The sequence below is a fragment of the Myotis yumanensis genome, unplaced genomic scaffold (assembly GCF_028538775.1).
Source record: "Myotis yumanensis isolate MYYU_CA2020_CCGP unplaced genomic scaffold, mMyoYum1.0.hap1 SCAF_3, whole genome shotgun sequence".
Lineage (NCBI taxonomy): Eukaryota > Metazoa > Chordata > Mammalia > Chiroptera > Vespertilionidae > Myotis > Myotis yumanensis.
This window is the reverse complement of record NW_027223754.1, coordinates 194,766,654-194,794,264: the sequence shown is the minus strand read 5'-3', so window position 1 is coordinate 194,794,264 and position 27,611 is coordinate 194,766,654. Positions and strand designations below refer to the sequence as shown.

Sequence of the window (27,611 nt, the reverse complement as noted above, 5' to 3'; positions counted from 1 at the left end):
CATGCCCTTGACCGGAATCGAACCCGGGACCCTTCAGTCCGCAGGCCGACACTCTATCTACTGAGCCAAACCGGTTAGGGCAACAAAAGACTTCTTCACAAAAAACAACACTATTAAACATTATTAAATAAACAGAAAAAATAATATTTAAAAAACTAGCCTGCTATATTTGGTCAAACATTTAATGAACTCACCCCTAATGCCTTGGCAGGGCCAGACCAAATGATTTCACAGGCCTTATAAGACCCGCGGGCCGGACGTTCCCCACCCCTGCTCTAGAAGAGTGTTTATTTTCAGGCTGTCTACAGGAAGTATATTGAAAACCACTGCTATAATTCACATATCAACATGGTGTGATTTTTTTATTTTATTGTTTGCATTTGGGGGTAAGTCCAGATGGGGATGGCAGTGTCCAGCCCCTTCTTTCCCTTGCCTTTGACCTTTTCTTTCTATATATTAAAAACCAACAACAACAATTTGTGAGGAATGCTTGAAATAATTGAGATTAATAAACTTGAAGAAGGATGAATGGGGATTTTCAATTCTTTATGTATTAATTTTTTAATTATAAAAGTTATATAGAATTTTTTTTAAAGGTCAAATGTGCAGGAAGTAAAAAGAAAAATGCTGCCCCCTTTTCCTCATTAACCTCTTCTATTCCAGTTGAGAGGAAAGGTTTGGGGGTTTTGTTTGTTTGCTTTGTGTTTTGGCATGGAAAGTTTTAGAATAAATGGAAAGTTTAGGGGTAGTTAATCTCTGTCCCTAAGCCATTATTATCTAGGAGGCACTTGAAAAAGTCAGAGCTGTCAGCACCATTTCCCCCTGGGCAGAAACAGTCTTCCTTCTTGTGTGTCGCCTCAGGGCCTAACACAAAGCCTAACCCCTCAGGAGCTCAGTAAAGGCTCTGGGAACACTTGCCCACATCACAGATGGAGGAACTGATGGCGTTTTGCCTTTCTGTCTGCTCCTGTTTCTCTCCTCTTTCCGCTCTTCTTACTGCTTTCTGGTATCTTAATTTCTCCCTGCTTCCCTCCTCTCTGCTCCTCTTATTTGTGCGTGGGCCTTTAGTTAGTGGCAGAAGATCAGTGTTTTGAAATGCATCAACTAGACTCTTTGCACTTTAATCCAGTACAAAAACCTGTATTTAGAAAAGAAATACAGGTACTTTGCTTTACATTGCAAAATGAAGTTCATGTTACCAAAGGAATCAGCAACTTCACTGCATAAGTGACACATGCCTCGTATGTCACTCGTAGGCCTTTCAGCTTTGTTGCTCATTTAGGTTGTCATCATTATGATCATTATTTACCAAAGAGGGACAAAGCTAACTTTTAGAAAGTTGCTTAAAAAGCACCTTCAGATCTAGTGGGATACCTCTAAATTAGTCATTTATGTTGGTGACTGAAATTCTTTTCAAGTAGGAATCAGTATTGTGACATGTGTGAAACTGTGCTTATTCTGAGCTTTGGGATATTATTGTAAAAGTAGTAAGCTACCCAAAAGAAACAGTGAAATTAAACATGGGAAACAAGCCCAGGAGTGACCTGCTGCAAAACCATGGCTCATATGAACTCACCACAGGAGTTCTTTACTCAGCCATGTACGCTGTGATGAGCTGTTTCACGTGACTGGTAATGCAGAAGTTTCTCTCTGAAGTCATTTTTGTATACAAGTCTAGACTCTTAATGCAAAAGCAGCCACAATGTGCATGTCTGTGTCCCAATAAAACTTTATTTGTGGACACTGAGATTTCAGTTTTATGTAATTTTCACATGCCACAAAATGCTCTTGATTTTTTTCACTATTTAAAAATGTAAAAACCATTCTTAGCTTACAGGCCTTACAAAAAGAAGCAGCGGACTGGCTGGCTTTGCTTACTCATATGATACTATTTTTTAAAAAAAATATATTTCTTTATTGATTTCAGAAAGGAAGGGAGAAGGAGAGAGAGCTAGAAACATCAATGATGAGAGAGAATCAGCAATCAGCTGCCTCCTGCACACCCCCCACTGGAGATTGAGCCCGCAACCCAGGCATGTGCCCTCGGCCGGAATCGAACCTGGGACCCTTCCGTCCACAGGCTGACGCTCTATCCACTGAGCCAAGCCAGCTAGGTCACAATACTATTTTTTGTGAGCTATTAGGAGAAAGTCCATTTCATTAATTCATTCATATAAGAAGTAGAGAGCTCAGGCAGGCATCACATTAACTTCTGGAGTTACCAGGGGTGAGCAAGAACAAAGATTTCCAGTTCCTCTTGCTGTTTTGTTCAATGGATCATGATGTTTCCCCTCTTCACATGTCTGCTTTTAAAAAATGTGTTTGTTTCCTGTCTATTGTGTATACCAGGCATGTTCACATTATCTCATTTAGCCTCATAGGCTGAGGTATTATCTCAATTGTATGATTTAGGGAAGTATAAAATTAAAGAGCCAGATAGTTATATACAACCTAGTGAGTGGTAGAGCCTAGATTTAAATGCAAGTTTGTCTTAGGCTGAAACCAGTGTTTTTTCTTCTCTCCTCTACTGCATTTTCTCTAGAAATGAATGAAACTTGATGAAATCTTTGTGACCCTGTTCAAAGTGAATCTGTTTATCTCACTTCTTGAATGCATGTTTATTTTCACTTCCTTACATTTTCTCTGACTCTAACTGTCGAAGATGTTACCCAAGTTTGGTAGCAATGTTATGATTTTTCTTGGTTTCCCAATCAAGTAGACTAAAAATAATCACAGAGCTAGCTACTCAGCAGTGTAACTCGTGGAAAAAAAACTCTGATGCGTGGGTTTAAGAGTGGGGAAAGAAACTCATGCCCTTTCCTGATGCCCTCTACAACCTCTCAGTCTTGGAAAAAATAGACCTTTACCCCCATGGTGCTCTGAGAAAGAAATAGGTTCCATATGGATATGGGGGATTATCGATGATCCATTGTTGGTCTAGAGTAGACTTTTAAGTCAGTTCTTTTGTGGATAGTACCTGAGAAAGAGACATGATAAATAATAATTCTTCATGTATAGTTCTAAATAAGGAAGTGGACTGATTCATTCATGAGTAACAACTTAACCTCCCCCCTCCCTGCCTCCATAGGGGCTCCCGAGAAGCCTACTGTTCTTACTCCATAGCAATGGGAAATCCCAATTACAGGATGTGGTTCCTGTTAGAAAATGGGAACACTCAAGTAGGCTGGGATAAAATAAGATCTGGGACTGAAAGCAGATGTCTAAAGGGTTTAACCCAGCCGTGGGCAAACTACGGCCCGTTTGAAATCAATAAAACTAAAAAAAAAAAAAAAAGACCATACCCTTTTATGTAATGATGTTTACTTTGAATTTATATTAGTTCACACAAACACTCCATCCATGCTTTTGTTCCGGCCCTCCAGTCCAGTTTAAGAACCCATTGTGACCCTCGAGTCAAAAAGTTTGCCCACCCCTGGTTTAACCACTGGTTCCCTTGTAATTCCCCACGATTGTATTATAGTGGGGTCTGTATTTAATGTAACTTGGAATATGTCATATTTCTGTAGCACATAATATTAATAATACCTTTAACTTGAAAACTGCTTGAGTTTTTCATGGTAGAGTCTGTTGGGATATGCATGCAAAATGTAATTAGGGCCCTGGCTGGTATGGCTTAAGTGGTTGGAGCATCATTCTGTACACCAAAGGGTTGCCAGTTTGATTCCCAGTCAGGGCACATGCCTGGGTTGTGGGTTCAATCCCTGGTTGGGGCGTATGTGGGGATGCAGTTGATGATGTTTCTCTCATACATCGATGTTTCTCTCCCTTCTCTATCTAAAATCAGTAAAGCATATCCTCAGGTGAAGATTAAAAAAAAAAAAAGTAGGTCTACAATTGTTTGTATGGAAAATAATGCAGGGAGAAACCAAGATGGCGGCATAGGTAAACACTGGAAATTGCTGCCTCGCACAACCACTTCAAAAATACAACTAGAAAACAAAACGTACATCATCAAGAACCACAGGAAGGCTGGCTGAGTGGAAATTCTACAACTAGAAGGAAAGAGAAAAGCATACTGAGACTCAGAGGAGGTGCGGAAGTAAAGTGCAGAGGTACGGAGGTGCACGTGGAAAGGGCTGGCAACAGGACACGGTTGTCTTTTTCAATCGGAAGGGAGTCTCAAGCTCCCGACTGCTCTGAACTCCAGTTCCAGGCGAGCCTCTGGGGACCCAGACTCATACAGGGAGAAACTGGACTGTCTGGCATCCGTCAGAACTCGAGGGCGGCTTTCTCTCAGAGGTGCTTGCAGCGATTACTGGGACACTGAGACGTGGGGCCTCTTAGGGTAGGACTGAGGAGCAGCCCTAGCTGCTTGCTCTGCCCTGTTGATTCCCTGAGACCCCGCCCCACCCAAGCTGTGCCCAGAGGCTTTTGCATATGGAAGGCCTGGCCCTTTGCAATCTGAAAATTACCTAACAAACTGCAGCTGGGCCAGACAGACCCAGAACTTCCAAAAGAAGCCCCAAGGCCCCACAGCAGCTTGCATTGCTTCACAGCTGGGCCTCATCTGGGCACCTCCAGACCCCAAATAAAGAAGAGGAATCTGCAGAACTCTCCATATTCCTGCTGGGTAGCCTCAGGCAGAGGCTAAATTACCACCTCCTTAGAGATCCAAGAGCCAGTGTACCCAGTGGTCAGAGTGGGACCATCCAGATTACAACTCCTCAGATCCAGAAGGGACACACTCAGGGGGCAGACTCAGTGAGCACCAAAGCCCCACTGAAGCAAGTCTTGCCCCAGAAGGGTGTCTCCAGCACAGAAGTTCTCCCACTGCAGACACAGCTGATTCTCACAGCCAATTGGCCTGGAGATCAATTCCTCCCAGTGGTACCTACAATAATCAGGCTTAACTACAACCAGACTGTGCACAAAGCCCACAAAGGGGTGCACCAAGAGTGTCCACCTCAGGTAATTGGGGAGGCTGAGCCACTGGGCCCCATAGGACACCTAGCACAGAAAGCCACTCTATCAACACAGGGAAGCATAAAAAATGCCGAGACAAAGAAACAGGTCACAAATGACAGAAATGGAGGAAAGCAAACTACTGGATATAGAGTTCAAAACCACACTTATAAGGTTTTTCAAGAATTTTTTAGAAACCGCTGATAAATTTAGTGAGACCCTCAAGAAATCTAGTGAGACCTTTGAGGTTATGAAAAAGGACCAACTAGAAATTAAGCAGACACTGACTGAAATAAAGAATATTATACAGAGTTCCAACAGCAGACTAGAGGATCGCAAGATTCAAGTCAAAGATTTGAAATATGAAGAAGCAAAAAACACCCAACCAGAAAAACAAAAAGAAAAAAGAATCCAAAAATATGAATATAGTGTAAGGAGCCTCTGGGACAGCTTCAAGCATACCAACATCCGAGTTATGGGGGTGCCAGAAGAAGAGAGAGGGCAAGATATTGACAACCTATTTGAAGAAATAATGACAGAAAACTTCCCCTACCTGGTGAAAGAAATAGACTTCCAAGTCCAGGAAGTGCAGAGAACCCCAAACAAAAGGAATCCAAAGAGGACCACACCAAGACACATCATAATTAAAATGCCAACAGCAAAAGACAAAGAGAGAATCTTAAAAGCAGAAAGAGAAAAACCATCAGTTACCTACAAGGGAGTACCCATACGACTGTCAGCTGATTTCTCAACAGAAACTATGCAGGCCAGAAGGGAGTGGCAAGAAATATTCAAAGTGATGAATACCAGGAACCTACAACCCAGACTACTTTATCCAGCAAAGCTATCATTCAGAATTGAAGGTCAGATAAAGAGCTTCACAGATAAGAAAAAGCTAAAGGAGTTCATCACCACCAAACCAGTATTATATGAAATGCTGAAAAGTATCCTTTAAGAAGAGGAAGAAGAAGAAAAAGGTAAAGATACAAATTATGAACAACAAATACACATCTGTCAACAAGTGAATCTAAAAATCAAGTGAATAAACAATCTGATGAACAGAATAAACTGGTGAATATAATAGAATCAGGGTCATAGAAAGGGAGTTGACTGACTGTTTTCAGGGCGGGAAAGGGGTGTGGGGGTGCGGGAAGAGACTGGACAAAAATCGTACACCTATGGATGAGGACAGTGGTGGGGGTAAGGGCAGAGGGTGGGGTGGTAACTGGGTGGAGGGGAGCTATGGGCGAAAAAAGAGGAACAACTGTAATAATCTGAACAATAAAGATTTAATAAAAAAATAATAAAAGAAAAAACAAAATAATGCAGTAATTAATTAAATAATAATACAAGAATAAACTTTGTGTTTCGTGTACTCACAACTGTAAACCTACTTTTGCCCCACCTTGTACTCACAGCTCAGGGGACAAAGACATAGCATGCCATGCAGGGCCACACTGGTGTTGCACTTGGAAACAGAGTGAACCACTGGGGACTGTGGGAGGCAAGCTTTGTAGTTTCAGGAGGGAAGGGTGCCCTTGTCGTTCCCAGGAGAGGATGTGATTAGCTAGTTTGAATAATTCCACCTGTTGGCAAGGAATTATAATCCTCTACTCAGGGCTAAGCCAGAACTGTCTCTGTGATAAAGAAGGTTGTTTGGCTAGGTGACCTTACCCGGGGGAACAGAGTGGGAAGAGCAACTTAGAGTTAGGCCAGTCAGGGCCCTCCTGGTTTTCCCCAGATGTCAAGGCAGAACACAGTTTTAGGCCTTATTCCATAGTGGTTTTGTACTGAGTCACAATCAAAAGTATAGCATGGCAGAGGGAATGGTCATGTTCTCCAAAAGTTTCACCACCTTTTCAGTGGCTGTTAGAAATAAGACGAAAAGACATTAGCGGAAGCAAGCTGGCATATACAGCTGACACAGAGACACCCTGTTAAAGAAGGTAGTCAGAGGGTGAGCAGTTTGTTTTTACTTACTCACCAACCAGTCTCACTCCTGTGGCTCTGCTCCCCCACTAGGTTTCTTACTCTTGTGTAAGAACCAGGTAAAGCCAAGGGGAGGCCTTGGGTTTGGATCCCATGGTCCCATTATGGATGGTGATTGTCTCTTCTGCAGTGGCTGCTTGCCAGCTGTGTTAGCAATAGGAACCTCTCTAACATGGTGTACTCTCTAACTTCTTATCACATAAAAAATGCCCCCACCCAAATCACCCTCCACATCACTTACAAGGCTTTGCTCACACTGTTTCTCCCACTTAGGATGCCTTTGCTCCTCCTTTTGTTCGCTGGGGTCTGTTCTCTCAAGTGCCTGCACTCAGATCTCTCTGACCACCCCAGCCTGCATTGGGTATTTTTCTGGCCTGGTAACCCTTAGTGTCTGTGCATTGCCTTTAACATTTAGCATACTCTAACTTTTAGTTGTTCCCTTTTTAGAAAATAGTCCCTGCCTTTATACTAATTACTGTAGTTATTTCAGTTCTTTCTGCCTTTATCTGTTAAGAAAAGTTTTACTCAGCTTGTAAAAAGAGAAGCGACCATAGAATTTACAGTTTGAACATTATCTGTAACTAATTCCTTTAGAGTATCTTTACCCAGACCCTAAAATAATACGATACATAATAAGCCCTCAATAAATATTTATTGAAATAAAGAAATTACAGTTTTATACATTTAAAAATATTACTATATATGTGAAAATACATGTGTGTACATATAAATACATTTGTATAAATATATATGTGTGTGTGTGTGCGTGTGTGTGTCTAAATATGAAGCACCCTCATGTAGTCATCCCAACATCATTATTTCTAGTGGCCTTTATGTGATGTACTGCTGAGTTATGCATTACATAATGAGGAGGTAAAGGGAAGAATTGATGTTGGGTCAGCCCTAACTTCATTTAATTAAAAAAAAAAAAATTTCAACAAAATGAATACAATCTTTGCTACAATGACAAAACTGGACTGGAAACCTGGTATATTTTTTTGGAGGCAATTCTCAGCTCAGTAGAATGCTTTGCTATTTGTATTAACAAAAGATTTCTGTCTACATTTTATTTTTAAATGTATTTTGTACTGGTTTCAGGTGAACAGCATAGTGGTTAGACAATCATGTACTTACAAAGTGTTCCCCTCAATATTTCCAGTATGCACCTGGCACCATGCATAGTTATTGCAATATTATTTACTATACTAGAGGCCCAGTGCACGAAATTCATGCATGGGGGTGGAGGTTCCCTCAGCCCTGCCTGTACCCTCTCACAATCCGGGACTCCTTGAGGGATGTCCGATTGCCAGTTTAGGCCCGATCCTCCCTATGGGATCAAGCCTAAACTGGGAGTCGGACATCCCTCTCGCAATCCAGGACCACTGGCTCTTAACCGCTCTCCTACCTGCCTGCCTGATGGCCCCTAACCACTCTGCCTGCCTGATCACCCCTAACCACTCGCCTGCCTGCCTGATTGCCCCTAACCACTCTGCCTGCTTGCCTGATCACCCCTACCTGCTTGCCTGCCTGCCTGATCACCCCTAACTGCCTCTGCCTCAGCCCCCACCGCCATGGCTTCATCCTGAAGGATGTCCGGAATGACGTCCGGAAGGTCGTTGGGCTGTCCGGTCTAATTAGCATATTACGCTTTTATTATTATAGATTCCCTATGCTGTACTTACATCCTGGTGATTATTTTTGTAATTACCAATTTGTTCTTAATCCCTTCATCACTTTCATCGAGTTCACCAACCCCCATCCCTCTGGCAACAACCAGTCCATTCTCTGTATCTATGAGTCTGTTTCAATTTTTTGTTTGTTCTTTAGATTCTACATGTAAGTGAAATTATATGGTATTTGTCTTTCTCTGATTGGCTTATTTCACTGAGCATAATACCCTCTAGGGTCCTTCCATTCTGTTGCAAATGGTAAGATTTCATTCCTTTTTATGAGTAATACTAGAGGTCTGTTGCACGAAGATTCGTGCAATAGGCCTTCTTTCCCCTGGCTGCCAGCACCAGTTTTCCTCTGGCACCTGGGACCCAGACCTTCACTCTGGCCACCGCCTTCCATCTTTGCTCTGGATATAGTCTTCGCTGCAGCTGGAGCCTTCAGTCTTTGCTCCTCGCTCCAGCCGGAGTCTTCAGTCTCCGGCCAGAGCTGCTCCTGTAGCTCCTTCTGCCCCCCTCATAGCTTGATCGCTGCTTCGCCTGGAGACCTCGCCGACGGGCTCCTGGGCCCCAGGGGGCCGCTTTGCCTGCGGCCCGGCTTTACGATCACGATCACGATCACGGGCTGCAGGCAAGGCAGCTCCTGGGTCCCAGGGGGCCACCTTGCCTGTGGCCTGGCTTTCCGGCGGCTCCTGGGGTCGCACATGGGGGTCTGGATGGCAGCTCCCAGTGTCCCGCCCTGCCTGCAGTATGCAAATTAGCCGCCATCTTTGTTGGCGGTTAATTTGCATATCACGCTGATCAGCCAATGGCGATGGTAGTGAAGGTACGGTTAATTGCCATCTTTGTCTATTATTAGATAGGATTTCATTATATATGTACCACAGCCTTTAATCCACTTGTCTATTGATGGATACTTGGGTTTTTTCCATATCTTGGCTATGTAAATAACTCTACAATGAACATAGCGGTGCATATATCCTTTCAAATTAGTGTTTTAGGTTTCTTTGGATAAATACCCAGACCTGGGTCATAAGGAAGAAATGCAAATTAAAATCACAATGAGATTTCACTTCACACCTGTCAGAATGGCTATCATCAATAAATCCACAAATGACAGGTGTTGGTGAGGATGTAGAGAAAAGGGAACCCTCATGCACTGTTGGTGGAAATGCATATTGGTAAACTATGGGAAACAGTGTGGAGTTTCCTCAAAAAATTTAAAATAGAACTGTTCACATTGGGATTATTCCTCAAACCTCTTCAATTTCTAAGAAAGCAAAATTGCTCGTGTCCGGAGACATTTTTGTAACAATTTATTCCTCTTTAGCTAAGAACAGCTAAGGCTTGAGCCAGATGCCTGTAAGCTAAGCTAGAGGGACAAGAGTATCTGTTGGAATGTTATCAGCCTTGGGCTCTTTCTGAGTCATTAAGACTGGACCAGGAACCCTGCAGGGTATGATGTCCTTCTTTACAGTTCAGGCGTTATCACAGCACTCAGAAGGAGTAGTACGGGAGATGCCTAATAATATGGTGCTGTTCACTGTGGTTAGTCAGCAAGTTTTGTGTTACTCTGTGGCTCCTGCAGACTGTTGAATAATCTCTCTGCAACCTCTTTTTCTCTTTTTAAAGCCATCAACTGACTGGTCAGAAGGTCATTCCATCTACCTATTATCTAGAGACTCATGTTAATGGTTTTCCCAAATGTGTACCTACAGGCCATGAGGGAAAGGCACAATGGTCTACATACCTCTCTGACCTAAATAGTAGTTAAAGGGATAAAATAAAGGCAATCTTGAGAATGAGCAGAGCTCCAGGCTCGGAGCTCTCTCTCTTCTTTCTTTCCTTCCATTCCTTTTCCTTTTCTTTATTTTGTGAAAATTCTCATCACCCTGGGAAGGAATAAGCTATTGCTGAAGAGTTGGTGATCTGAACCATCTTTTGTAAAACTTTTAAAAGTTTCTGGTTTTGTGGTGTGTGTGTGTGTGTTGTCTTTAAAAAAGTAATAGTATCCATATTAAAAATACTTATAAAAAAACAACCAGAGGGTAAATTATGAAGTCCCTTTCTTACCTCAGACTTTAGTCTCAGAGGCAATCATTGTTATAGGTTTCTTCTGAATCTTTCCAGAGCTATCTATTAGCATATCTGTATGGGTGTATATCTATATATATATGTGTGTATGTGTAGGTGTTCTTTTGTTTTGCTTTTTATATAAATGAATGCACACTGCTCTGTGTCTTTAACCTAGCAATCTTTTTAACCTAGCAATCTTTTTTAGAGTACAATCTATATCACCATGCATAGATCTACCTTAGTTTTTAAATTGCTGTTTCATAATTCATTATATGGATGTGACCCAATTTATTTAACTAGTCTCCAATTAATGGCCAATGGTAGAATCTCCTTTTAGAACTGCTTTTTTTTTTGTAGTTAAAATTTAATAACTCTAAAATTACTTACATAAAAGGGGTGCAAATATCTCAGTAGATTCTCTTCTCCTTTAAGGAATTTTGAATTCCATTTGTTTTGTAACTTGTTTTCAGAGTTGTTCTGCAATGATTTTATTTTAAAAGCCTCAGGGTACTGATCCTGATTGTGTTTTTAGTCAGTAGTGAATATAATAAATGTTTTTCTGGGGAGGGGAATGGTAATGGTATTTGTAAGAGTAGAGGACCTTGGAAGAGGAAACAGACATGCTTTTTTAAAATAATTTTTTTTCAATTACAATTGACATACAATATTATATTAGTTTTAGGTGTACAACATAGTTATTAGCCATTTATATAACCCATGAAGTGATTGCCCAATATAAGTCTAGTATGCATCTAACGCTATGCATAGTTATAGCAGTATTATTGACTATATTCCCTAAGCTGTACTTTGCATCCCCATGAATGTTTTTATAACTGGCTACTTGCATATCTTAATCCCTTCCCCTTTTTCACCCTGCTTCCCAACTGCTTCCCATCTGACAACCATCAAAATGTTCTCTGTATCTATGAGTTTGTTTCTGTTTTGTTTGTTCATTTATTTTGTTTTTTTCGATTCTATATATAAGTGAAATCATATGGTATTTGTCTTTCTCTTATTTCACTTAGCATAGCACCTTCTAGGTCCATCCATGTTGTCCCAAATGATAAGATTTCATTCTTTCTTATGGCTGAATAATATTCCATGGTATGTATGTACCACCTCTTCTTTATCCATTTATCAATGGACATTTAGGTTGCTTCTATATCTTGGCTATTGTAAATAATGCTGCAATGAACATAGGGATGCATATGTCTTTTTGAATTAGTCTTTTGGGTTTCTTTGAGTAAATACTCAGAAGTGGACTTCTACATCCATTTTTGTCTTTTGTTATAGTTTTTGTTTTAAAGTCTACTTTGTCTGATATCAGAATTGCTACCTCAGCTTTCTTTCATTTCCATTTTCATGGAATATCTTTTTCCATCCCTTTACTTTCAGTCTATGTGTGTCTTTTGATCTGAAGTGGGTCTTGAAGGCAGCATATGTATAGGTATTGTTTTCTTATCCATTCAACCACCTATGTCCTTTGTCTAGAGCAGTGGTCGGCAAACTGCGGCTCGCGAGCCACATGCGGCTCTTTGGTCCCTTGAGTGTGGCTCTTCCACAAAATACCAACTTCTGTGCATGGGCCACGAAGTTTCAATCGCACTGTACATGCGCGCCCATACATGGTATTTTGTGGAAGAGCCACAATCAAGAGGCCAAAGAGCTGCATGTGGCTCGCGAGCCAGAGTTTGCCGACCACTGGTCTAGAGCATTTAATTCATTTACAGTTAAAGTAATTATTGATTGGTATGTAACTATTGCCATTTTATTATTCATGTTTTTGATCTTTAAAATGTTTTTTGCTTCTTCTTAAAGAAGTCTCTTTAACATTTCTTTTAATATTGGTTTGGTGGTGATGAATTCCTTTAACTTTTTGTTATCTGGGAAGCTCTTTATCTGATTTTAGATCCTAACTGATAGCTTTGTTGGGTAGAGTAATCTTGGTTGTACGTTCTTGTTTTTCATTACTTTAAAAATTTCCTGCCAATCCCTTCTGGCCTGCGAAGTTGCTGCTGAGTAATCAGCTGACAATTTTATGGGAGCTCCCATGTAGGTAACTAACTACTTTCCTCTTGCTGCTTTTAAGATTCTCTCTTTGGCTTTTTAATTATGATGTGTCTTGCTGTGGGCCTCTTAGAGTTAACTTGTTTGGGACTCTGCGTCTCCTGGACTTTTATATGTCTACTAGGTATTTCCTTCCCTAAGTTAGGGAAGTTAGCTGTCATTTTTCAAATAGGTTTTCATTTTCTTGCTCTCTCTCTTCTCCTTCCAGTACCTCCATGATGCAGATGTTGTACACTTGATGTTGTCCCAGAAACCTCTTAACTGTTCTCATTTTGTGTGTGCATGCGCGTGTGCACGTGTGCTTATTTCTGCTGCTTTGTCTTCCAAATTGCTGATTTGATTCTCTGCTTTATCTAATCTATTATACCCTATAATGTATTCTTTTTTTTTTTTTTTTTAATCCTCACCGGAGGATATTTTTCCATTGATTTCAAGAGAGAGTGAAAGGGAGGGTAAAGGGGGAGAGAGAGAAAGAAAGAAACATGGGTGTGAGAGAGACACATTGATTGGTTGCCTCCCACCCATGCCCCTACCAGGCTGGGGAACTTGCAACCAAGGTGCGTGCCCTTGACTGGGAATTGAACAGTAACCTCCTGGTTCATAAGTTGATGCTCTACTGTTGAGCAATGCTGGCTGGGCTGCAAAGAATTCTTTATTTCAGTTATTGTATTCTTCATTTCTGACTGGTCCTTTTTTATGATTTTTATCTCAATTTTTTTTTATATATTTTATTGATTTTTTACAGAGAGGAAGGGAGAAGGATAGAGAGTTAGAAATATCGATGAGAGAGAAACATCTGATCAGCTGCCTCCTGCACGCCTCCCACTGGGGATGTGCCAGCAATCAAGGTACAAGCCTTGACCAGAATCGAACCCGGGACCCCTCAGTCCGCAGGCCAAGGCTCTAGCCACTGAGCCAAACCGGTTAGGGCTTATCTCCATTTTTATGTTTCTGGTGTCTTTGTTAAAGTTCTTGCAGAGTTCATTTACTCTTCCCATAAGTTCATTGAGCATTCTTATATCCAGTGTTTTGATTTCTGCATCTGGTAGATTGCCTGTCCCCATTTTGTTCAGTTCTTTTTCTGGACTTTTGTTCTGTTTTTTTCATTTAGTATTTTTTTCTTTCTTCTCATTTTGGCTGCCTCTCTGTGTTTGTTTCTATGCATCAGGTAGATCTGCTATGTCTTCCAGTCATGGCAAGGGGCCTTAAGTGTAGTAGGTGCCCGTTGGGGCCCAGTAGCACAGTATCCATGGTCACCCAAGCCAGGTACTCCAGGTGTGTCCCCTGTGGGTTTTGTGTGCCCTCCTGTTGTACTTTAGCCTTGATTGTTCTTGGCACATCAGTGGGAGGGATGGACCCTCAGGCTGATTGCCTGTGAATACTGGAAGCAGGCCTGTTTTTCAAAATCCGTCACTGAAACCTGGTATTTCTTCCTGAGTCACCCAAAGCCAGTTTTTAAACAATCCTCCAGTTTATATTTCAGGGAAGCTGGACATTTTTCTGTGCATTTTTTTCTTTTCTATCTCCTTTTCTTCTTTTTTTTTTTTTTTCTGAAGCCATTGAACCCTGGCTTGATAGTTTTAAAGGCTTGATAGTTAACACCTCTAAAAGTCATAAACCAAAAATAAAAAACTAATTGTGTACATTTAAATGTTTTTATTTATTGATTTTAGAGAGAGAGGAAAGAAGAGAGAGAGAGAGAGAGAGAGAAACATCAATTTGTTGTTCTACTTGTTTGCATTCACTGGTTAATTCTTGTATGTGCCCAGACTGGAGATTGAACCCACAATCTTGGCATATTGGAACAATGCTCTAACTAACTGAGCTACCTTGCCGGGGCCTAATTATATACATTTTTTACTGCAAGTTCTTTTTTAGTTTTTGTTTGTTTTGTTTGTTTGTTTTAGTAACAAACTCCTGATGTGCTGTCCCTTATTTTACTGACTTTATTTATTTGTAGTCTGTGTTTATTAAAGCATTTAACTCAAAATAGTTAATATACTCATACATACATTAAGTTATAGATTTTTTAACCTTAAATTAAGGTAATAAATTCATTAATTTTAAAAATTAAAATAAAGTTTGTCTTTTAGCCATTCTCTCAAAAGAAGATTAAAAATTAACGTATTTCAAAAAACTAATGTTTCTTTGGGGGAAAGGATTTCTGCTATTGTAATAAGAGAAACAGCCATCCACAGGCTTTCATATTATTGAAGCAACAGGGTTTCTTTTTAGTTAAAGCAGATAGTAATGGATAATACCTATTAGATAATCAGTTTACCTCTCTTCACATAGCGATCACGCTTGTTAAACCTGATATTTATTCAGATCAGATAAGTTTGCTTCAAACTCTGTTTTCTCTTTGCTTTTACATTCTGTCACCATAGCTTTGTACATACTTAAAATAATTGTGCAAGCTCCTATGTTTGGAAAGCCTAAAATCATGACATGAATATATGAATTTTGCTTTATTATAGAGCAAAAATAGTACTATATGACTGTTTCACAAGTTGTGCCCTGTTTCCTAAAAGAAATAGAGAGATAACTTACTCATTATTGTGGTAGTTCTCAAGAAAATCATCTGGCTCAGCAGTTGAGCATCGACCTATGAACTAGGAGGTCACAGTTTGATTCCTGGGTAGGGCACATGCCCAGTGAAAGGCATGAAGGAAGCAGCAGATATATGATTCTCTCTCATCATTGATGTTTCTATCTCTCCCTCTCCCTTCAATAAAAACATTTAAATACGTGTTAACCTTTTTTTCTGGTGAAAATTGTGGAACAATTTTATATAGTTGGCATATAATAATATATAACATTAAATTTTTTTGCTAATTTTCATTCTTGAAGTTGTTAGTAGTAGTTTTTTCCACTCAATCTGTGATAAATATGGAAGCATCCAAAGGAAACAGATAATCACCAAGTCATAATGAGGCAGCATTTGAAAAAGAATTTTAACAACATCCTGAGCATGAGCTGGTTCTGTTCAGTTTGGGCTAGCTGTAGAAAGAAGAGGAAGAGAAAGATCATAGAAGTTCGTATTTACGTGTTGTGACTTGGAAGTGAGAAAGAAACTCCTGAAGGTGGGGGTATTGGAATGAACTTTTTTCAAGTTTGGGAGGAATTACATCTACATTTTTTATTTAAGGGGCTCAGATAAAAATCAGGGTCAAAAGAGGAAAAAGAAACTAGATTTGTCAACAACAGAGGACGGGATTCAGCACTTTTAAAGCTTTCTTCAGTTAACACTGCTTCTCCTTTTCTTTTCTCTGCCATCCTTGTCCTCTCACTTGCTGGACTTGTTCACTTAATGGAGGTTCACAAGGATGTTTTGTTGGTGATGCCTGGCTCAGCATTGTGCAGGTTTTATGTTCCTGAAAACTCCTAGGGGAAATGGATTACATAAGCATTTTTTAAAAGACAGTTCCTTCTAAAAGAGAAACCAACCTTGATGTGACATCTTACTTGAAATAGAAATTTGCTGTGCTTCCCAGTGGAGGATGTCCTGTCTATATATAAAAAAATAACATAAAAATAAGTAATTTTTAACATTTATTTATTTAAATTTTTTTATTGATTTGAGAGAGAAAGGGTAGGGAAGGAATAGAGAGAGCGCGCATGAAAAACATCAATTTGTTGTTTCACTTATTTATGCATTCGTCGGTTGTTTCTGGTATGTGCCCTGACTTGGGATTGAACCTGTAACCTTGGTGTATGAGGACATTGCTCCAAAATAAGTAATTTTTTTTAAAAAGCAATGGAATACTTTAAAAAACACTGTTCTGAATTATTTTTTAAATAATAATATTTAGAAAGCAATGTGATTAAATAATTATCACTCCAAATGTAAAGATCCTTGGCATGTGAAATTGAAGGAATGTTCCCTAATCAGTGGGAATTTACTTCTGGCTTTACTTTTCTTTGTTTTTATTTCAGTGTACTTGAAAAGCATTATTTTCTAGAAGCAAGAGTCCTTTCAGAAGCAAATCTGACTTGGAAAGGGTGGCCTGAGGAGGTAGTCTTGACTCTGTTGGTTGTTGTTGCAGCTTACTTTCCTTTTACTTCAATTATCAAATTATGATATAACTAGGCAGGAAAATGTGGAGGAAACACTATCCTGTTTCTTTAACCCCAGTGTGGACAGTGTTGGAAAGTTATCTTCTGACAGTGGAAAGGAAATAAAAAGAATGGAAGAGCCCCAAACTCAACGACTGGCATTGGTAAAGAGTCCATATTTCATTATTAGAAATCTAAAATTATTTGGATGGAATGGAAAGCTGTTAGCAATATGTGGGAAAGTAAATTCATGAACAGTTTTCTCTGTTTAATCATGCAGAGATAAACATGTAAATGTGGATACTAGATGCCATCTTTCCTGATTTGCTGCTGAAGTCATTATCATTCCTTTAAAATAAGATCCCTGTTAAAATATTTCTGTTTCAGAGGGTGGGGTGGGAACTGGGTGGAGGGGAGGTATGGTGGGAAAAAAGAGGAACCAAGGTAATAATCTGAACAATAAAGATTTAATAAAAAAAGAAAAAGAAAAAATATTTCTGTTTCAATTAATGTCACTCTCATTTTGCTGGTGAGTCTTCATGAAACCTTGAAGGCATACTGGAGTTTTTTCCCATCTCTTTACCCTAACCCTGATTTCTTACATTCAACCCTTCCTCTTGCTTCCTGATGTAGCCACCCCGGTTCAGGCTGCCTGCACTATTGAAACTGCCTTCTAGATCTCCTTCCACTTAGTCTGTCTCTGTGCCTACCTTCCATTTCACCCCCACTTAGTTCACTGGCAGTGGGTTACAAGATTAATCTTCCTCCCTAAGCTTCAGAAATCATAAATGGTCTCTACTGTTTACCATCCAGGTATGTGGGAAGCTCCTTTAACTTCGACTTACGCTTTGAGATCCTCAAGGGGCTCACTCACTGATGCTAGTAAACAGGGATGTCCTTTTCCCTTGGTAAGGTGGGGGGAGTGGAGCAAGGGCTGTGCTTACAAAGTTTGATTGACAGAAGAGATGTCATTCTTTTCCCTATTGGCGCTAATAAGAAAGAAGTATATAGGTAGTGACATCCAGCTGGGAGATCTACTGGGAAATTTGAATCTTCTTATTAAAGGCCTAAAGGATGAAGGCCTAAACTCTTCAGCTACTTTTCATGATCCTTGACAGCTTGGTACATGTTATCTTCTCCAAGCTTGTTTCTCCTATAGGAGTCTCCTGTTGCAGTCTAAGTGTCCTTTTTGTTTTCTAAATACAAATATTCCCACTTCTATACCATTGATTGTGATACCTAGGATGCTCCATCTCCTTTAAACCATACACTCTTTCAGTATTCCCCCAAACATGTCTTTGTGATCACCACTACCATAAATACATACTGTCTGAACATTCCTGAATGTTTGATTGCTCTCTAATATCATTTTTGTCTAATCTGTAAAAATTGACAGAGAATCTATTTTGTGCCAAGCAGTATGCTGGGGATTCAACTGTAACCAATTTTCTTATCCTTAGGAGTTTACATTTTAATGGTAGGAACCAAGTGCAGTTGAGTAAGATTGGATAGGACTCAGAGTCAAGAAAATGAATTTGGGTTAAGGAGTAGTGGTCAGGAAACGTTCCCTGTAAGAAAGCAATTTTCAGAATGACAATCTCCAAACGTTTTATGCAGTATGTTTTGATCATGCCATTTTAATATTTAAAGCTATTTTTTCTTGTTCTTAAATGTTAACCTTTGTAAACATTTATATCCCTATATAATAAAGAGGTAATATGCAAATTAATCCTCACGCCCTCACAAGATGGCTGCCTACGACCAGGCTGGCAGGGGGGTTAGTGAGGGATGACCAAACAACTGAACAAGCAGGCCGCGTGGGGCAACCAGGCTGGCAGGGGGGTTAGTGAGGGATGACCAAATGACTGAACAGCAGGCTGCATGGGGCAACCAGGCCGGCAGGGGGTTAGTGAGAGACAGCCAGACAACTGAATAGCAGGCTGTGTGGGGTGACCAGGCTGGCAGGGGGGTTAGTGAGGGACGACCAAATGACTGAACAGCAGGCTGCGTGGGGCGACCAGGCCGGCAGGGGTGGACAGTTGGGGGGCAACCAGGCCAGCAGGGGGGACAGTTGGGGGCAACCAGGCCAACAGCGGGGGCAGTTAGGGGCGACCAGGCCAGCGGGGGTGGGGGACAGTGAGGGGTGACTAGGCTGATGGGTCAGGGGCAATTGGGGGTGACCAGGCTGGCAGCGGGGGGGGGGCAGTTAGGGGTGACCTGGCTGGCAGCAGGGGGCAGTGAGGGGCTATCAGGCTGGCAGGGGGTTCAGCTAGGGGTGACCAGGCAGGCAGGCAGGCAGGTGAGCGATTAGGAGCCAGCGGTCCAGGATTGTGAGAGGGATGTCCGAGGGATCCCGGATTGGAGAGGGTGCAGGCTGGGCTGAGGGGGACCCCCCCACCCCCCCCGCCTGTGTACTAATTTCATGCACTGGGCCTCTAGTCTTCTTAATAATAGCTTTTCAAGAAAACCTCTCAGCTCCCCTTTTAGACAAAATAAACATAATTTCCTCAAGGGTGCCATAGCTCTATAACCGATTATTTGAAATTTTTATACTGTTGAGTTCAAAGGAACACACAGATAGGCTGATCCAAAAAAACAAATTACTCAGATTTTGTTACAATCCGGATTCTGACTCAGTGGGGGTGGGGCAGGACCTGAGGTTTAATATTCTAATGCTAAAGCTGCTCATAGATTGAATATGTTCTTAATGACAGGGTTTTAGAGACTGTTAAGGGGCAATGAATTAAGATAAAAACAAGTAAAGCTTTATGTTTCTTCTATTAATATGGATGGATCCTGCAGTCTGTAGATTCTGTTAACTCTCATTTATTCTCATTAATCTAAGTCAACTAATTACCCAGCTGTGGTGGGCTCATCTCCCCACACCCAGAGACAGTGCATCTTGCCAGTGATCTGACTCGCAAGCTTCCGTTCTTCACCCCTACCACTCCCCAGGGAATGTGTCTCCTTCATGTCATAGGCAGCTATGATAAGATGTGCTCCCACCTAATTGAGGCTGATATGAATCCCTAGGCCCTCCAGGCACTGAGTAATCTTTGGCGGAGGGAAGTGTTCCTTTTGGCACTCTGCCTCCATCCAACTGGTTTGTGTAACAGTTGGGCTCCAGGAATGGCATCTGAGGCAAGTCTGTATCCTACAAAAACTGGCAGAAAAAATTCATCATGCGCTTTTAAGATTCTCGTCAGAAATGCTCATAACTTGTGGGAGCCTTGGCTATTGAGTGACCTGTCCATGACCTTCTAAAAGGGCATGTCAGGATGAAATACAACTCTTTATTCTGCCTGAATGTTTCCCCGATGATTTTCTGTGGGTGATTTTTTGAGGCTCTTTTTTTTTTTTGCTTTCTGTAGTCTGCAGATATTCTTGTAGACTACAAACAGGAAAGCAGTTCCTACAGGTTTGTTCCTGAGTCTTTATAAGCAAAGCTAAAAAGTATTATTTCTGTTATCTTCCTGGGGAACTTTGCTATGGAATTCCCCCCACCTATCAGATAGCAACAATGGCTTTTAGATTCAAGAGATCTGTCTCAATACAAAGTGGGAAATGATGATGTCAGGTTGGTGAGGAGGCGTTGTTAAGTGGCCTGGTACAGTGGTTTATTGCCTAGGGGCCCTGCACCCCTAGAGTGTCTGAATCTGCAGACCTGGAGCACAGCCGGAGAATTTATAACATCCTCTTTCTTTCCCATGTCTTATGATGTGGTTACATAAAAGGCGATTGGTTATAATCAGGGAAGTGGGCATGTGTTTACATTAGCACATGCATTGTTGATTGTGATGGCCATCATTACCCCCCAATCCTTGTAGGTTTATTAGCTAAACAAAACAAAGAGACCTATGGAAGTATCACCCCTTCTAATGTTCCTTTGTGGTAACCCAGCTCATGAGCTGTAAGACCTCTTGGTTTGTACTAGTAGAGACCTGATCTTCTAGAGTAAAGATATATTGAATCATAGGATGGGTCAGTTGGGAAACTTGTTTCTTTTTCACCTCTGATCATGAAAATACATGTTTTCCAAGATGATTATTTAAAAATAAAAATGAATGTGTTTTCTTTTAATATGTGTTTTTGATGGCTGGGATGGGGAAAGGGAAGGGGAAGTTTGATTGATCTGGCTATTTCCATCTCTTTAAACCCTTTAGATGTACCTTGTTTATATCACATGAATAAGATGGTTGATTTTGTTTGGTTTTGGCAGTAGTCCTTGTTTTTGAAGGTGACTAATGTGACACTTTCTATTGAAACAGTTGTGGAGCATCCCAGGAGGTACACAGTGATGTGGATGTTGGTCTTGGTGACCTTCCTTCAGATGAAGAGGAAATCATCAACAGTTCTGATGAAGACGATGTCAGCTCTGGTTCTAGCAAAGGGGAGCCTGACCTGCTGGAAGATAAACAGGTAGATGTTGGTATTTAATTGTGTCTACTGTTGTGTTTGTTGATCTCTCATGACACTCAGAAATAATATTTATCAGTGTGATAGACACAAAGTCCCTAGTTTTCTTGAAATTTATAAAACATTTTTCTAATTTAAATTTAATTCCTTCTAGAGTAGCCCACATAACATCTGGTTGTGGAAATCAGCAGGGATTTCTGTCTGTCCTGGTGAGACAGAAAGTTGCTGGAAACCCAGGCGTCCTCTTAAAGGGCCCGCACACAAACTCTGGTCATAGGCACTCACATTGGACTCTGGTGTTGGGACAGTGACCCAGGGGGCACCAGAGACATACAAGGAAAAACTGAGCTGTGTGTTTTCAGGGTGAGTGCTGGAGAGATGGCTGCCATTGTCCCTTTATTCAGGCATCATCTCTCCTGTGTTGATTACTCCTCTTCCCCTCCCCCCAGACAAATCTGAACCTGCTTTAGTCTGGTGTCCCAATTATGCCCCAATTAATGAATTATCTGCTTAGATTTAGTGGGACATAAGAAGGTGACCAGGGGTCAGCAATAACGGCCTATCCCCTGGTACTTCAATGTCTAGACAGTTGAGCCAAACCGGAACATATGAACATACAAGACAGAATTAGTATGCAATCACACAAGGTTTATTTACCTATTCCTAGTGGGTCCTAGGCTCCAGCAAAGGCCACCCGGCGTTGCACACCAAAAGATGGACGATGAAGACGGAGACAGACAGGCGGCCACAGTTGGTTCAGGCTCGCACAGCAGAGCAGTCAGTCAGGGGCTTGTCTCACGGAGCAACGTGGAGTCCTCCTCTCATCAGGCGGGAGACATGGACTGAAGAAAATCTGGTGCTTATATAGCCGGTGTAAACAATTTGTGTCTTATCAGTGTGGGCCAGATGGTGTGCCTTATGCTAGGAGCAGGGTGTTTACATTTTAAGGGCTTAGGGCATTCACATCAAGATAGTAGGGCGTTCACCACATTTTGGAAGTTACAGAGTATTGGGGTCTCCACACAGCAAACATTTCACACAATCATTTCCACACATTAGAGGGGTTTCCTTATGACTATAACATTATTATAACAGTCTGGTGAACTTCACTAGCTCTATTGAGGACTACCCAAGACCCCGTCCCACCTAACTCATGCATGGCCCCAGGCTCTTTCCTTGGCAACCAACCTGGGAATTCTGGTCAAGCTGGTGTGGGGGATGCATGCCAGAGACATATAGGGAGCAACTGAGTTATGTCACTTCAGGGCAAGGGCTGGAGGGAAGGCTACCATTGTCCCTGTATTGAGCCATTTTCCACATGGCCAAACTGGATTATGCATTCGCCTGGTGAATTCTACTAGCTCCATCCTGAGACTCCCTGAGGCCCTGGCCTCAGTGTACCCTGAGGCTTTCATTGGGTGGCCCGAGGCTCAGCACTGGTGCCAAATATGAATCTGTATCAACCTGGTAAACACTATTCACTAACCCTGGTGACTCCCTGAGGCTCTGCCTCAGCCAGCTCTTCTACTAACAGGTTTTTTTCAGTGGCTGAGCTTTAATAGGAAGCCAGCAGCATGTCTCAAGATGCCTTGGGCCTTTTATTTACTGCCCCAAGCCCAGTACAGGTGGCTACTGGACTTGAATCACAGCGTGGCCTCTCTCACACATGCATCTGGAACCGGCACAGGTAGCTTCCAACTGCAGATTGCTTTGTAGCTCCTAATAGGTAGTTCTGGGCTGGTCACAGTCAGTGTCTGACATTGACCTGTACCAGAGTCCCCCGGAAGCTATAGAACCAATATACCTAGTGACCGGCATCAGACCACAACAGGGCACCACCCAATTAGTTTCAGAAGAGGCACACCCAAAGGGTAATATTGCCAGGCATCCAAACCCACTGGGGTGAATCCCACTGTATGGGGTCAGCCCCCACAGAGCAGCTTGTAAGCTGTGGTTGTGTCCAGTACTTACAGACACAACCTGAGAGTCAATTTCACTCACTGACGTCCCAACAGCAATGAAGTCTCAACTACAACACGAGTGTACGCACAACCCACACAAGGGACACTCCTGGAGCACACGGCTCAGGTAATCTGGGAGACTACTCCACTGGACCCCACAGGACACCTACTACATAAGACCACCCTGCCAAGACTTGGAGGTGCAAAAGATCTATCTAATACATAGAAACAAACAAAGAGAGGCAGCCAAAATGGTGAAGCAAAGAAGCATTTCCCAAATGAAAGAACAGAAATCTCCCAAGAAAGAACTAAATGAAATGGAGAAAAGCAGTCTACCAGATACAAAGTTAAAAACACTGGTTATAAGGATGTTTGGGGAACTTAGTGAGAATGTCAACAAAGAGATAGTAAGCACAAAAAAGACATAGAAACCATAAAATGGATGTTTTTGAACATTTCATCCCAGAAATGAAGAATACAATAACTGAAATGAAGAAGAATACATTAGAGGGAGTACACAATAGATTAGGAGAAGCAAAAGATCAAATCAGCGATTTGGAAGATAAAGTAGCAGAAAAAAAACCATTCAGACCAGGAAAAGGAAAAATAACTTTAAAAAATGTGGATAGTTAAGGGACCTCTGGGATAACATCAGCACACAAATATTTGCATCAAAGAGGTACCAGAGGAGAAGAGAGAGAGCAAATGATTGAGAATCTACCTATTTGAAAAACTAAGGACTGAAAATTTCCCTAACCTGGGGAAGGAAGTAAACGTACTTGTCCTGGAAACACAGAGGGTCCCAGTCAAGATGAACCGAAAGAAGCACACACAAAGACACATCATAATTAAAATGGCAAAGGTTAAAGACAGAGAGAATCTTAAAAGGAGCAAGAGAAAGACAGTTAACTACAAGGGAGCTCCCATAAGATTGTCAGCTGATTCCTAACAGAAACTTTTTAGGCCAGAGGGCTTGACACAAAATATTTAAAGTGATAAAGAGTGACAAAGACCTAGAACCAAGACTACTGTACCCAACAAGGGTATGAATTAAAATTGAAGGAGAGATCTTCTGCCCTAATTCTCCCCAGGGTTCTGGTCTATAGATCACTCACAAGGATCATTCAAAATGAAAAAAAAAAAAAAAAAGTGATGTTAAAATTGAAGTAGAGCACTGTTTATACCTGGTGTTCTCTAAAGCTAGATGGCAGCCAAGCACCCCCCTCTCTGAAGAGTGGAGGGTTGCTATTGATCATGTGACATCTATGAGCTGCACATCAGTAACGCTTATTTATCTGTGGGCTGTTACTACATTGAAGGCCCAGGAGAACCTACTTTTGCCGCATTCCTTGAAAACCAAGCTGAGGTGAAGAGGGAACATGGAAAGCGATTCCTAAGATATCTAAGAGGATGTGAGAGTAAAATCTGCCTTTCGGTGATTAAGAGTCCTGAGATAGATAACTGGGAAACCGGCATTCAAGCTCTAAAGTCTGCTCTGGAGTTGGAGAACCAGTTAACCAAGCTCCTGCTAGACCTGAAGACCATAGCTTCTGCCAACAATGAATCTATTGTCTTAAGTTCATGGAAACATACCTGGATAAACAGAGGAACAACACAAATAACTGGAACGCCAGTGTGTATAGCATAAGGAATTAGAAAAGCAGGCCCAGGAGGAGGAAGACTCATTTAAAAAGCCTGCTGAAGTGTTAGGTAAACAGACCTAACATCTGAAGGCAACAAAGCAAGTCTTCCCATTGTAGTAGGTGCCAAAATCAGCTCCTTAAGAACCTTAACCTTCTCCGTTTGACAGAAAGCGGCTACCCTTCATTGGTGTGTGTACAAATAAATCTGTTTTTGCATTATAAAAAAAAAAATTGAAGTAGAGATAAAGAGTTTCCCAGACAAGTAACATCTAGAGGAGTTCATCACAACCAAATTAATATTACAAGAACTGTTCAAAGGACTTCTTTAAAAAAAAGGGGGGAGGGGGAAAGGAACATAAATATAAATAATAACAACTACATACCTATCAATAATCATTTTAAATGTAAATGAATTAAATGCTCCAATCAAAAGACGTAGGGTGGTCAGAAATCTTAGGAAAGCCACCATTTCAGTAAAAACGCCCATAGCAATAACAAATAAATAAAACTTTAAAAAAACCATAGGGTGGCTGAATAGATAAGAAAATAAGATCCATACATATGCTGCCTACAAGAGACCCACTACAGATCGCAAGATACACATAGACTGAAAGTAAAGGGATGGAAAAAGATATTTCGTGCAAGTGGGAATGAAAAAAAGGCTGGGGTAGCAATATTTATATCACATAAAATAGACTTCAAAACAAAAATTGTAAGAGAGACAAAGGGGGCCATTACATAATGATAAAGGGATCAATCCAATAAGAGTATATAACTCTTGGAAACCATTATGCAGCCAATATAGAAACATCTCTATATAAAGGAAATATTGATGGACATAGAGGGAAAGATTGACAGTAATGTAGTCATGGTAGGGGACTTTAATACATCATTGACATCAATAGATAGATCTTCCAGACTGAAAATTAATAAGGAAACTGGCCTTAAATATGACACATTAGACTAGATGGATTCAATTGATATTTTTGAGCATTTCACCCCAGAGCAGCAGAACATACATTCTTTTCAAGTGCACATGGCAAATTAACCTATTGTAGGCTGAAGCATCCTATTTTATGAAGATGAGAATTATTCTTATAGAATTGTGATTTGATGTGTGTAAAGTCTTAGAACACTGTCCAGTACATAGTTAGAACTCAATGATTATTTATTTTTGTGCTGTAAAGTATTGAATCATGGAGTTGGGAGTAACCACTAGAAATTACTTAACCTGAGGCAGGTGAATTTGTAAGACACCTAAGACAGATGAATAACTGTTCTTAATCCCTACTGCATTGCTCAGCAGTGTGGGATTTACTTTGACTATCAAGTAATTCCTCCTCTGTTTTTTTGGTATCTGTCTTGCTCTAATTTAAAAGATAATTTTTCTTGTAGATTCTTCGCAGATGTAGGTTCAACAAATATTTAAATATATACAAAGTCCTAGATACTGTTAGTATGTTCTAGACATAAAGCAGAGCTCATGGTCCCTGCTCTTGAAGAGCTTACATACTAATGGGGCAAGAGGGACCAAAAATGCATGAACAATAAGAACTTCAGACTATTTCATGCTCTAAAGGGTATAAAGAGAGTGATGTGCTAGAAACTGAGGAGGCTACTTAGGGTAAAAGCCTTTAATAAAGTGACATTTGACAGATGTAAATGGCAGGAGTCAAAGCCTGCAGAGTTTGCGGCAGAGTTTTCAAAGATTCTTCCTCTCTAAGGAGTGTGATTACATCAACCTTTACTCTTTTTAAATACATTGCAAATTCTTTCTTTCCCTAACAAATACTGTTTTTGTTTTGTTTTTTTATTTTTATCATTTTGTTTATTTGTTTTTCTTGCTCAAATCAAACACTTCCCAATTTCTCCTCCTACTTAAAGTACAGTGACCAAAATTGGTTTCCACATTCTGCTAGGGATCTCACCGATACCTGGTAAAAAGGAAGGATTAATCTCTGACCTTTTTGTGTTATGCATCTTCCCAATGCATCCTGTCATAACATTGCCTGGATGACTTTTGTTTTGTGGTCATTGGAGATTTCCAGGGTTCCTTACTCTATAATCATGCCTACCTATCCCTTCCCTTCCTTTATACTACTGTTTTTGTCTTTAGTTGTGCCACATGCATTATTTCTGTTAAATCTTTTTCTGTTTTTAACATGATATTATTTCTTCAGTTAATCGTGGACATTTCTTTTTCACCTGATGCTAGCGTATTAATAATTTCCTTCCTGTAGAATCGTCAACCACTCTGATGAGCCTACTGTCTGTCTCTTCATCTGAGACAGCAGTGGCCATAATAAAATAGACTAACTCTTCCTTTCTAGGCAGTTATTGATCTACCTAACCATAGCCTGGTGAATGGTTTTCTTTTAAGAAATTTGCTTTCACAGTGGTTTAGAAGAACATAGTCTTTGGAGCCAGATTGCCTGGGTTTTTACCACTTACTAGCTCTGTGTTCTTCAGCAATTTACTTAACTTTTGTGTCTTCTTTTTCCTTATCTGTAACGAGAGGAGGGAATAGGATGGGCAAAGCTGGGCTATTATCAAGAGATAGGAACATAAAAACTCGATTTCAGATCAAAGGCTGTTTGGGAATTTGTATGACTTATTTTATGACCTTGACAAAATAATTTCATTTGTGGCTAATGTTTCAACTTCCACAGCAGTGCACTTCTTCTGGGAGATGGAGTTATTGCATAGGCAATGTGCTTTGAAATGCAATGTAGTTTGAGTGAGGGCTTTCATTGAAAAGTTGAGATGCCAAATATGGCTTCTCTTGAGGTGTTTTTTTTTTCAGTGGGATG

General features: G+C 40.8%; 1 protein-coding gene and 1 pseudogene across 7 annotated transcripts in view; both read left to right on the top strand.

The window, feature by feature from the left end:
• FGD6 (FYVE, RhoGEF and PH domain containing 6) overlaps positions 1–27,611 on the top strand; it is a 125,206-nt gene that overhangs the window by 24,445 nt on the left and 73,150 nt on the right. For all 7 annotated transcript variants that reach the window (XR_011470852.1, XR_011470851.1, XM_070410839.1 and 4 more), the window contains exon 4: positions 21,050–21,200. Coding sequence is in view for 5 of the 7 variants with exons in the window: in XM_070410839.1 (XP_070266940.1) it covers positions 21,050–21,200 (151 nt within the window). In the remaining 2 variants the exon portion in view is untranslated. The remainder of the gene's footprint in view (positions 1–21,049; positions 21,201–27,611) is intronic.
• On the top strand, positions 24,307–24,882 carry LOC139005400 (ferritin, heavy subunit-like; annotated as a pseudogene).